At 36.9% G+C, this 12,640-nt stretch overlaps 1 protein-coding gene across 1 annotated transcript; it reads left to right on the top strand.

Annotated features, from left to right (window-relative positions):
- Positions 1–676: 676 nt before the first annotated feature.
- p2rx2 (purinergic receptor P2X, ligand-gated ion channel, 2) lies at positions 677–11,288 on the top strand. The gene is made up of 12 exons (XM_073839749.1): positions 677–816; positions 1,344–1,479; positions 2,092–2,163; positions 2,277–2,352; positions 3,090–3,186; positions 3,265–3,345; positions 7,040–7,178; positions 7,274–7,404; positions 7,781–7,871; positions 7,953–8,018; positions 8,274–8,351; positions 11,047–11,288. The coding sequence occupies exons 1-12, from the start codon at positions 677–679 to the stop codon at positions 11,140–11,142; spliced, it is 1,203 nt and encodes a 400-aa protein (XP_073695850.1). The 3' UTR covers positions 11,143–11,288.
- Positions 11,289–12,640: the final 1,352 nt, after the last annotated feature.

The raw sequence follows: 12,640 nt of genomic DNA on the forward strand, positions 1-12,640 counted from the left end.
TACTAAGTAAATCGTTTTAAAGTTTTTAAAGTTGTCCAAATGAAGTTCTTAGCAATGCATATTACTAATCAAAAAATAATTATATTTACAGTAGGAAATTTACAAAAAGATTTTTTACTTAATATCCTAATGATTTTTGGCATAAAAAAATCAATAATTTTGACCCATACAATATGGCTATGTAAGTCTATGTCTACTATACACACATCCATCTATCCATCATCTATCTATCTATCTATCTATCTATATCTATCTATCTATATCTATCTATCTATCTATCTATCCATCAAATATATTTCATTTATAAATAGGCATGATTGCTTTGCAGTATAGACAGTACATCATTTACTGCTATAAATATGAAATGGGCAATACTATCTATAACTCACTAACTCACACCATAAACAATATGATAAAGTACCATAGAAAAAAGTAAACGAGGGTTCCATTTCAGGAGAGACAGAGAGAGAGAGAGAGAGAGAGAGAGAGAGAGAGAGAGAGAGAGAGAGAGAGAGAGAGAGAGAGAGAGAGAGAGAGAGAGAGAGAGAGAGAGAGAGAGAGAGAGAGAGAGAGAGAGATGCTGTAGTACACAAGTGGGTGTTACTATACAGCATCAGTCCAGTGGTGAAGATTAGGACGTTCATTTTGCAAGAACATACAAGGAATTTTCATAAAAATGGGTTGTCTGGAGTTCCTCAAAGACTTTTTCCTGGGTTTCTGGGATTATGAGACTCCAAAAGTAATGGTGGTGAAGGACAAAAAACTAGGAGTCATATACAGAGCCGTGCAGTTCCTGGTAATCACATATTTCATTTGGTAAGAATCTGCTTTCCATTGTCTGTATGTTCTTATTTTTGCTCTAAAACTTGCTTTGATCAATCACAAAACTAATACTTTGAATTAGTGATGATTATGTGTATCATCAGTGTTCATGGAAAACACTGAAATTTAAAACTTAAGTCATTTCATGGTCTCTGGGTGATTAATAGTGCTATAAATAAAAAAGTAATGATTTTGCATACAAAGAACTCAAGGAGTAGAGTTTTTTGTCAATTTGTTGTGGAGTGCAGCTTCAAGAAAGATGCAAATCAGTGATATAGAAATGTATGTATCTTAACATAACCTAGATGAAATGTCAAATATAACCATAAAACGTCAACTTTAGCAATGTATGATGTAGACACCTTTAACAATTTTGCTGTGAATTTACAGTTTTTCATATTTTCTTTCATATCTTTAAGTGTTTGTTCTGATGTTTTTTTTTCACAATATACAGAATTTCCTCTATTATACTTAAGTTTCCCATATGTGCAGATAACAGATGTGATGTTTGATGTGTGCAGGCATGTATTTATCAGTCAGAAAGCGTATCAGGAGACGGAGACGCGTCCAGAGAGCTCGGTGTACACTGAGATGAGAGGTGTGGCCATGCTGGGAGACAGCGTTCAGGACACAACAGAATACGTCAGACCATCTGAGGTGAGAAACCAGAAATACAAGAAACTGTATAATCATTCAATTACATCATCCTCATTTTACTTTATTTAAAAAAAACCTTTCCAGGGCAGATCAGATATCCTTTATTACTTCAGACAACGTAAAGTGATTGAATCAAATTTTCCTTGCTAGTTCATAATATGTGACCCTGGACCACAAAACCAGTCATAAGGTTAAATTTGACAAAACTGAGATTTATACATCATATGAAAGCTCAATAAATAATCTATCTATAGATAGGACAATATTTGACTGAGATACATCTATTTGAAATCAGAAATCTGAGGATGCAAAAAAATCCAAAAGACTGAGAAAATCACCTTTAAAGTTCTTAACAATGCATATTACAAATCAAAAATTACATTTTGATATGTTTACAGTGGCAATTTTACAAAAAAACCTCACGGAACATGAACTTTACTTAATTTCTTAATGATTTTTGGCATAAAAGAAAAATCAAAAATTTTGACCCATGCAATGTATTTTTGGCTATTGCTACAAATATACCCCAGCGACTTAAGACTAGTTTTGTGGTCCAGGGTCACATATATAGTCTTGCTTGGTCATTATAATTAATTGTTTGTAACACACCAGGGTGGTGACGTGATCAGTACAATTCTTAGAAAAGAAGTGACGTACGATCAGACGCAGGGCACGTGTGCTGAGGTGAGTGCAAAACACATATACAACGGCATATAAATGCAAAGTACTCACATTTTGGTTGAAATGATTGGTCAAACAGCATTTTGTAGAACATTTTTTCTTCTCTGCTTTTTCAGCATTACAGTGTGACCAATGCAAACTGCACAAAAGATTCGGACTGCACTCAAGGGAAAACTGACTTTGATGGTCATGGTGGGTGTACTTTTACAATGCATAAAAAAATAAATGCATACATACAGTGGGGTCCAAATGTCTGTGACCACTAGTTTAATATTAAAATACCAATTTATTATTATTATTATTCTTTTTTTTCAAGTATTCAAAAAATATAAAAAAAGACATTTATAATGTTACAGAATATTTCTATTTCAGATAAATGCTGTTCTTCTGAACTTTCTATTCAAAGAAACCTGAAAAAATTCTACTCAGCTGTTTTAAACATAATAAAAATAAATGAGAATATTGGGATAAATTCTAAAGGATCATGTGACTGCAGTAATGATGCTTAATTACAGGAATAAATTACATTTTAATTTTTGTTTTATTTTATTTAAACAGTTATTTTAAATAGTAAAAAATTTCAAAATATTACTGTTTCTGCCGTGTGTTGGATCAAATGAACGCAGGCCTGGTTAGCAGAAGAAGCTTAAACATCAAAATTTGTATTCAAAAACTTTTGACTGGTAGTGTATATATTTATTTATTATTTATTTGGTCTTTTTTAAAATTTTAAATCTATTTTTTTTAACTAAACTAATTTACATCTAAAGCTAAATAAATAAACTAAAAATAGAATTAATTAAAAAAGAATTTTATTGTTCCCCTCAGACTTAACGGTCCACTGTATAAATAAATATATATATATATAAAATTAAATCATTATAACAAGTGTAAGAATAGTTTGTTTATGTAAGCTTGTTTTTGAGCAGGTCAAAGAACAGGACGATGTATCCAGTATTACAACTACACATTCAAGACCTGTGAGATCAAAACCTGGTGTCCCATTGAGGAATATGCTGTTGTCAGGTATTGTGCTTTTATTGATTGATCCGTCAAAAAAATCAAACAGAGAAATGCACTAAAATGTCTTTCTTGTCCCCACAGGGAGCCAGCTTTGGAACAAGCTATTAATTTTACAGTGTTCATAAAGAATGCCATCCATTTCCCAAAGTTTAAAGTTTTGAGGTACGTTGATGAGTTTCAGTACATTATAAATGTCGTTACTGTCATGTTTAATCAGTATAATGCAGTCTTGCTGAATAAAAAAATAAATAAAAATAAAGGTTCACAGAAGGTTTGATTGACAGGCGATCTGACCAATTGTAATGCTAAATCTGACATTTTTATCTGACCAACAAACCAGTAACCTTAGATTAACATCGTTGGCCTTGAACTTGTATGGAGTTTTCAATTCTTGTCATCTGTCTGGAATATTGGCGAATGTAAACAATGCCACTGAACCAAACGAAACTGACATATTTTGCTGATTATTGCTGTCATGTTTTGGGCTGTACTAATTGGTCAAACCAGGAAAAACATTTGGAGTAATATCGACTGCCACAAAGTTATAACACATCAAGGAGAAGAGTGGAAAAAATGTCTGAGAATCAAAAGGCGTTTGTGGTTGGCCAAACTGAACCAGTATTTCCAGAGGAAGAATCTTGATCACATTCATGTTTGTTTTTATTATTTCCGGTCAGTAAGGTGAAATATTACACTAATATCTTAATTAATACTGCTCAAATCTTTACCACCTATTAGCTTTAGTCTGTCAAACTATTGTGCACTTTCCTGCATACTGAGGGGCCGTTCACATGTAGCGTCTTTTGCGCGCTCAAATTCGTTATTTTAAATGTAGACGAGCGACTTGCGCACGCATAATGGAAGCAACGCGGTGCGACGCAATCGTTTTTTCCAGGCGCTTCCGCGCCGCATCGAGATAAAAACATCTCAACTTTTCAGAATGCAGCAAGCGCTCCGCAGCTTGGAGCTAGAGCGCAGCTGATGGTTGCTTTGACGGTGCGTTCACACTGGCACGTAGCGAGTGGGGCGAAGCGAGCGTTTTCAATTCATTCACATGGAAGTTGCGCGTAAACGGTCACGTGGTGCATTTTGGGATTGGAAGCGGCGCGGAGAAAGCGTTGAGAGCAGCCGAGAGCGTCAAAAGGTTGGGCATTCCTCAACTTTATGCAAATCTCGAGCGCAAAACGCCGGGCGACAACCAATCGCTGTGAAAAGTAGGAAAGGCAAGATTATGACGCATGTTTCCGAAACTGGTGGATTACTGAGCTGAAATCACATATTATTGAAAAAGACACGCAAAAGTAAATGTACTTTGCATGTTGTTATTATACGCTACAGTTTCGTTTGCGAACCGCCGTTAAAAGAAGATAATGGAACTTAAATAGGGTGTGAACATTGTTTTTCAGAGGTGTGCTCAGCCCTAAATTAGACACTCCCCAAAGCAGTGGCGTTGTGGCGTTGCCAGCGGCACTGAGCGCAAATTTGACGCTGTAGTGTGAACGCACCGTTAGAAACGGCAGACGTTTCCGGAGCGCAAGCGCCCAAGCGCTTTGTTGACAAGGAAGAAAGCGGAGCGCCTAGCTTTTTCCACGCATTTTTAGGCACGACATGTGAACGGCCCCTAACGGTGCGTTCACACTACAGGGTCAAATTTGCGCTCAGTGCCGCTGGCAACGCTACAACGCCACTGCTTTGGGGTGTGTCAAATTTAGGGCAGAGCACGCCTATGGAAAAACAATATTCACACCCTGTTTGCGTTTTATTTGTCTTGTTTAACGGCGGTTCGAAAACTAAAATGTAGCATATAATGAAAACATGCAAAGTACATTTACTTTTGAGTGATTTTTTCAATAATATGTGATTTCAGCTCAGTAATCCACCAGTTTTGGAAACAAGCGTCATAGTCTTTCCTTGCCAACTTCTCACACCAATTGGTTGTCGCCGGCGTTTTGCGCTTGAGATTTGCATAAAGTTGAGGAATGCCCAACCTTTTGACGCTCTCAGCTGCTCTCAACGCAATCTCCGCAACGCTTCCAATCCCAAAATGCACCACGCAACCGTTTACGCGCAACTTCCATATGAACGAATTGAAAACGCTCGCTTCGCCCCGCTCGCTATGTGCCAGTGTGAACGCACCGTTAGTCATTCTCTATAATGATTTAGCGGCTTTTTTTCAGTGGTTTAGACAGCAGAAATTAGCAGAAAATCCAATATGGCCATGTCTCCGGGTAACTGATGACCATGACATAACTGCAAACCCTCTATAGATGTCTTTCTGTGGTTAAGACGAGAAGCCCGACGTTCATTCATATTTATTTCATGCTGTATCTAGTAAAGAATAAGAGATTCATGCTTGAACTGAGGCGCCACAGTGATCTTTCACACAAAAGAGCAACAAAACAGTATTTATTCTTTGAATTTCTTAAAAAAAATGAAAGCTGAGACTTTGTTTTATACTTAAAATAACCTGCTATGTCTTGTCTGTCAGCGCAATGTCAGTTTCATCTAAGCTCCACAATGTATTTTTCACTGGGTGGAGCAAAGGACAAACAGGCCGACAGACAGAAAGCAGGTTATGTTTGGTATCAAACAAGGTCTCAGGTTTAAAAGGTCATTTCTTCAAAGAAATTCAAACAATAAATACCATTTTGTGGCTCTTTAAAGTGTCATGACAGATCACCGTATTGCCTTATTAGATCAATCGACACATGATCAGATTGTCTTTTCTTATTTCCTTAAAGGGATAATTCACCCAAAAATGAAAATTTTATGTTTACCTGCTTACCCCCAGGGCATCCAAGATGTAGGTGACTTTGTTTCCTCAGCAGAACACAAACGAAAACCGGTGCAGTCTGTCAGCCATATAATGTGAGTGGATGGGCACCAGACCTTTAAAAGTAAACAAAAACATGCACAGACAAATCCAAATTACACCCTGCAGCTCGTGACGATACACTGATGCCCTAAGACACGAAACGATCGTTTTTTTTTTTTTTTACGAGAAACTGAAAATTATTTAAATAATCTGTTCTGAGCACGAGTTTAGCATCCGGCTTGTGAAATGTGAACGCACTTTGGCGTAGAATACGCAAACGCCGGAAGCGATCTGTCGCATGAATACAACACTATTCAAAATGGTAATTACTTGCGCGTATCCTGATTGTTTAAACCGATTTAAAGCTAAGAGATTACATTTGCACAAACTCATCCGGGACTTTTCACCGATTACTGTGTTTGCGTATTCTACGCCAGAGCGCATACACGTATAACGAGCCGGATGACAAGCTCGTGCTCAGGACAGATGGACGTGGCTGTGAATCAAAGGTAAAAAATGATATAAATGCTGTTCAGTTTCTCGCAAAAAAATGATCGTTTCGTGTCTTAGGACATCAATTTATCGTCACGAGTCGCAGGGTGTAATTTGGATTTGTCTGTGCATGTTTTTGTTTACTTTTAAAGGTCTGGTGCCCATCCACGTCAATTATTTGGCTGACAGACTGCACCGGCTTTCGTTAAAAATCTTTGTGTTCTGCTGAGGAAACAAAGTCACCTACATCTTGGATGCCCTGGGGGTAAGTAGATAAACATCACATTTACATTTTTGGGTGAGCTATCCCTTTAAACCACTAAATAAACCTGAATGAACATCAGAAGATTTTTTTTATTTCAACCGCAGAAAGATGTCAATGCACACAATTTTTCAAGTTTAAGTCCACCGAAGTAAACCTACTCTCCTGTCTGATTTGTTAGTCGGACAAAATGGCAGATTTTTGGTTATGATTGGTCAGATCAAATCCCGGCCAAGTGGAGTCCAAGTTTATCTTAATAGTAAAATTGCTTATGGTTTTGACTACAGAGGCAACATCAAACCAAACAAGCCAAAGAAATTGTCACGGTGCCACTATCACCCAGAAACCAACCCGTATTGTCCAGTGTTCAGCCTGGGCTTCATCGCAACACAGGCCCGAGAGAAATTCAGCCAACTTTGCAGAACGGCACGTAAACGGCTTAATGTCAAACAACCAATTTAATGTACATTCTTTCTCCAAATGTATGCACTTTTAACTGTTTAACATTTTATTACGTTTAGGGTGGGATAATTGGCGTGTTCATTAACTGGAAGTGTGATTTTGATGTGGATCCATCAGAGTGCATTCCGACATATTCATTCAGAAGACTGGACATGAAAAAAAACCTGTCCAGCTCAGGATATTACTACAGGTAGGAGCTCTAGGTTACAATCTAATGTTTCATGAATTTCCACAAGCAGTTACCCACCTTTTTCTGTCCAGCTTAAGTAAGTTTATGGGTGAGACTTCTGGTTCATTAGCCGATATAACAAGAAGAATAACAATGTGCAGTAAATGGTAAAACAGTTTGCACTACAACTAGTGTCTTCATAATTAAGATAATACATTAAAATAATTTGGTAAGATGCAGCAAATCACTATATCAAGCAGAAAAACAAACTGTTTGTACAGCTAAAAATAGCCCATAAAATTTACAAATGGCCATACCCACTTTTATGGGAAGAAAAGGGTGGAAACTTAAAAAGGTTAATTGTTAATTTAAAAATATTAATTTCTGAACATTTCAGGTTTGCAAAATATTACCATAAGAATGGTGTGGAGTACAGGACACTCATAAAAGCCTATGGGATCCGGCTGGATGTCATTGTTCATGGACATGTGAGACCTTACAGGAAGTACATTAGTGACTTGTTGACTCCACACATATGCCTTATATTGAATCTCTACATTTTCTTTCAGGCTGGACGGTTCAGTCTGATTCCAACCATCATCAACACAGTCACGGCCATGACGTCTGTAGGAATTGTACGTTTTTGCTGAATGCATATGAAAAACATGGTTATTTTGGGTTAAGTGTGGGATAATTTTTTAATGATTCTGATGGCAGACATAAACACTTCACAAATTGCATTATGGGAATGATTCTAAGGTTTCACTCACAGTGCTTGATCTGACGTAACCCTGATGGAAGGAGGCAGTTACGGACATGTACAGCTTGTATTCATTTTGTCCAAATGTTTTATCGCTTAATCTTAATATGAGTGTCATTCTGTTTTCTAGTGCTCAATCATCTGTGACTGGATCATGCTGACGTTTATTGATAAGAATGAAGTCTTCAGCGAAAAGAAGTTTGATGATGTAAGTCAAAAAGGATGGAGAAAATATAACTGAAAAATGTTGGAGTTGGAAATGAACATTATTGGAGTATGTTTTACAAAAAAATAATATTCCAGTTTTTCACTTTAAAACTGTCACATTTAATTCTGTGTGTTACTTGCTATGTAATTGCACTAGCAATTTCGAAATGATAACGGAGTAAAAGTCCTACACACACACACACAAAAAAACAGTTTACACACATTTCTAAAACATCAAATTAAATGTGAAATTTTTAAGGTGAAAAACTAACAAACTAACTAAAACAGTATTTACTTGTAAAACATATTAATAAATAAATGTAAAGTAACACATTTAATTAATGTGAAATTTTGAAGTAGAAAGATCAAAATAATATTTTGTGGAATCTTTTTGCCATCACAGATAAAAAACAAAACAAAGAGGCAGATTTTTATTCTAAGTTTATATCTTAAAATTGTTTTTTAGAGTTTATGTGTCGCAATTCTGAGAAAAATGCTCAATTTTTAGATAAAAGTCACAATTTAAATTGAAAAGGAAAAAAAAAAGAAGGAAAAAGAAATATAAGATGTAAACACAGAATTGTGAGATGTATAAACGGAATTGTGAGTCAGAAAAGTCGGAATTTCATGATGTAAACTCCACGGAATCGTGAGATGTAGACAAGGAATTGTGAGTCAGAAAAGTCGGAATTTCATGATGTAAACTCCACGGAATCGTGAGATGTAGACACGGAATTGTGAGTCAGAAAAGTCGGAATTACGAGATGTAAACTCCACGGAATCGTGAGATGTAGACACGGAATTGTGAGTCAGAAAAGTCGGAATTACGAGATGTAAACTCCACGGAATCGTGAGATGTAGACACGGAATTGTGAGTCAGAAAAGTCGGAATTACGAGATGTAAACTCCACGGAATCGTGAGATGTAGACACGGAATTGTGAGTCAGAAAAGTCGGAATTACGAGATGTAAACTCCACGGAATCGTGAGATGTAGACAAGGAATTGTGAGTCAGAAAAGTCGGAATTACGAGATGTAAACTCCACGGAATCGTGAGATGTAGACACGGAATTGTGAGTCAGAAAAGTCGGAATTACGAGATGTAAACTCCACGGAATCGTGAGATGTAGACACGGAATTGTGAGTCAGAAAAGTCGGAATTACGAGATGTAAACTCCACGGAATCGTGAGATGTAGACACGGAATTGTGAGTCAGAAAAGTCGGAATTACGAGATGTAAACTCCACGGAATCGTGAGATGTAGACACGGAATTGTGAGTCAGAAAAGTCGGAATTACGAGATGTAAACTCCACGGAATCGTGAGATGTAGACAAGGAATTGTGAGTCAGAAAAGTCGGAATTACGAGATGTAAACTCCACGGAATCGTGAGATGTAGACAAGGAATTGTGAGTCAGAAAAGTCGGAATTACGAGATGTAAACTCCACGGAATCGTGAGATGTAGACACGGAATTGTGAGTCAGAAAAGTCGGAATTACGAGATGTAAACTCCACGGAATCGTGAGATGTAGACACGGAATTGTGAGTCAGAAAAGCCGGAATTTCATGATGTAAACTCCACGGAATCGTGAGATGTAGACACGGAATTGTGAGTCAGAAAAGCCGGAATTTCATGATGTAAACTCCACGGAATCGTGAGATGTAGACACGGAATTGTGAGTCAGAAAAGTCGGAATTACGAGATGTAAACTCCACGGAATCGTGAGATGTAGACACGGAATTGTGAGTCAGAAAAGTCGGAATTACGAGATGTAAACTCCACGGAATCGTGAGATGTAGACAAGGAATTGTGAGTCAGAAAAGTCGGAATTACGAGATGTAAACTCCACGGAATCGTGAGATGTAGACACGGAATTGTGAGTCAGAAAAGTCGGATTTACGAGATGTAAACTCCACGGAATCGTGAGATGTAGACACGGAATTGTGAGTCAGAAAAGTCGGAATTACGAGATGTAAACTCCACGGAATCGTGAGATGCAGACACGGAATTGTGAGTCAGAAAAGTCGGAATTACGAGATGTAAACTCCACGGAATCGTGAGATGTAGACACGGAATTGTGAGTCAGAAAAGCCGGAATTTCATGATGTAAACTCCACGGAATCGTGAGATGTAGACACGGAATTGTGAGTCAGAAAAGTCGGAATTACGAGATGTAAACTCCACGGAATCGTGAGATGTAGACACGGAATTGTGAGTCAGAAAAGTCGGAATTACGAGATGTAAACTCCACGGAATCGTGAGATGTAGACACGGAATTGTGAGTCAGAAAAGTCGGAATTACGAGATGTAAACTCCACGGAATCGTGAGATGTAGACACGGAATTGTGAGTCAGAAAAGCCGGAATTTCATGATGTAAACTCCACGGAATCGTGAGATGTAGACACGGAATTGTGAGTCAGAAAAGCCGGAATTACGAGATGTAAAAAAAGTCTGAATTGTGAGATAAAGTTGCAGTTACCTTTTTTTAATCTCATAGCAGAACATTTCCATAGTATTTTCTTGAAGAACAAACTCCAACCATTTTATTTACGGAATTTTTAAAGTGTATGTTAGACTATTGAGGGTCATTGACTTCCAGTTTTAAAACAACATGGCAGTCAATAAATACTGACAAATGTCCATTTTCTATTTCTTGAGTAGATTAATTAAAAACATTTTCTATTTCTTTAACCAGGTCTCCAAGAAACCCAGTCAGCCAATCACAACAGACCTCACGCTTACAAGCTATGGCTCCACCCACTCTGATCTCTCAGATGGCGTGCCATTATAAAACATCCTGCCATCCCCGAAAGCACTCTGGTGATGGCATGCCATGCCAAATATACAGCACAGTAGAGTATTTTTACTTGAAGGACTAGATGTTTTCCTGTCGTAGGAACAATAAGTGTAGAAAACAGCACAAAACGCCATCTAGAAAAATCTAGAAAAGCTTCAAAAATATGCATCTGTTAAGCTTTGCTTCAATAAAAATTAAACACTGATCATAAATTGAATTGCTTAGTGTTTTGGATGTCTTTCTTTGAACAGTCAAGAAATGAAGTATTTCTCATCTGTAAAATGTGACATACTTCCATTAATTTTTTTAATAAAATTTATAATTTCTATAAATTTGATTTTGATCAAACTGTTAAATACATGTCTTTGGAAGAGCCAGTGGAGACAAATCCCACAAAACAAGCACAATAAATGCGAATTTATATGAACTTCAAAGCGTGACACTGCATTTATCTGCCGATTTAAAAGTACTAAAAGGCCAATTCTTTCCAAGTGATCATCTCTATTCTGGGAACCTTCTTCCATCAAGTCATCTTGTGTAAGGAAAGATGAGACGGTTTCTCTAAAGAGCAGCACTCGCTCTGCTAACCTGATAACAACTCCTTCTATGATATTGGTTACTGTAATGAAATTTGGGGGAAAAGGAACTGCGTCTGCCCAGCTCTACTCTAAATCTGATTAATAGAAACGTATCGATTCATGCAGCTCACACTTTTGAGGTTTACGGATCAGTCTTTTAAGTAATGATCAAGGGTACATATAAAACCTCATCTCCCTAGACAGGAAAAGAGACTGAAACCAGATGCTAAAGAAAATGGACGGACAATGAACTTAGCAGTGGAACAGGGTTTGTACAGATACTGTGAAAAGAAATTCCGGGACTTTCAACACACCACTTTTTGATTTTCAAAGACTTCAAACACAATGTTTAATCTTTCAAATTTTAATAAAGGAAAGTATAAATAAATAAATAAATCTACTAATAAAACACTTCTCTCCTTAATTATGAAGGGGTCAAACAACAGATTAATTTTCACAAAAAGCTAGTGGACAAAATTATAAGTCACACTGAAGTGAGTTGGTTGTCGCTCTTCTGATGAAGATTCATTCACTTGTTTTGTACCCAAAGATGTTTTCTTTGGATCGTTTGACTACTCGAATTACATTGATACATTTGGTGTCTTTATGCAAAACAAAGAGACTGAGTTTCTGTGCAATAATATGTTGAGCGTAGCAAAGTTTTATATGAACAAATGTAGATTTAAGTTTTTCCTTGTTTTAAAGCATATTAAAATGATTTTAGAATTTTATTTCAATCCATAAACAACTAAAACTCTCTAAACTTCTGTCAACATACTAATTTGATGTTTTCTACTGCGTAATAAAAAAAGGATTGTGAACTCGCTACGAACTGAACCAAATGGTTCTTGATATGTGCTCTGAAGTCTCGATCTAAATCAAATGATTCACGATATGTGCTCCAAAGTCCCAAT

This window comes from Garra rufa, chromosome 5 (assembly GCF_049309525.1).
Source record: "Garra rufa chromosome 5, GarRuf1.0, whole genome shotgun sequence".
Taxonomy (NCBI): domain Eukaryota; kingdom Metazoa; phylum Chordata; class Actinopteri; order Cypriniformes; family Cyprinidae; genus Garra; species Garra rufa.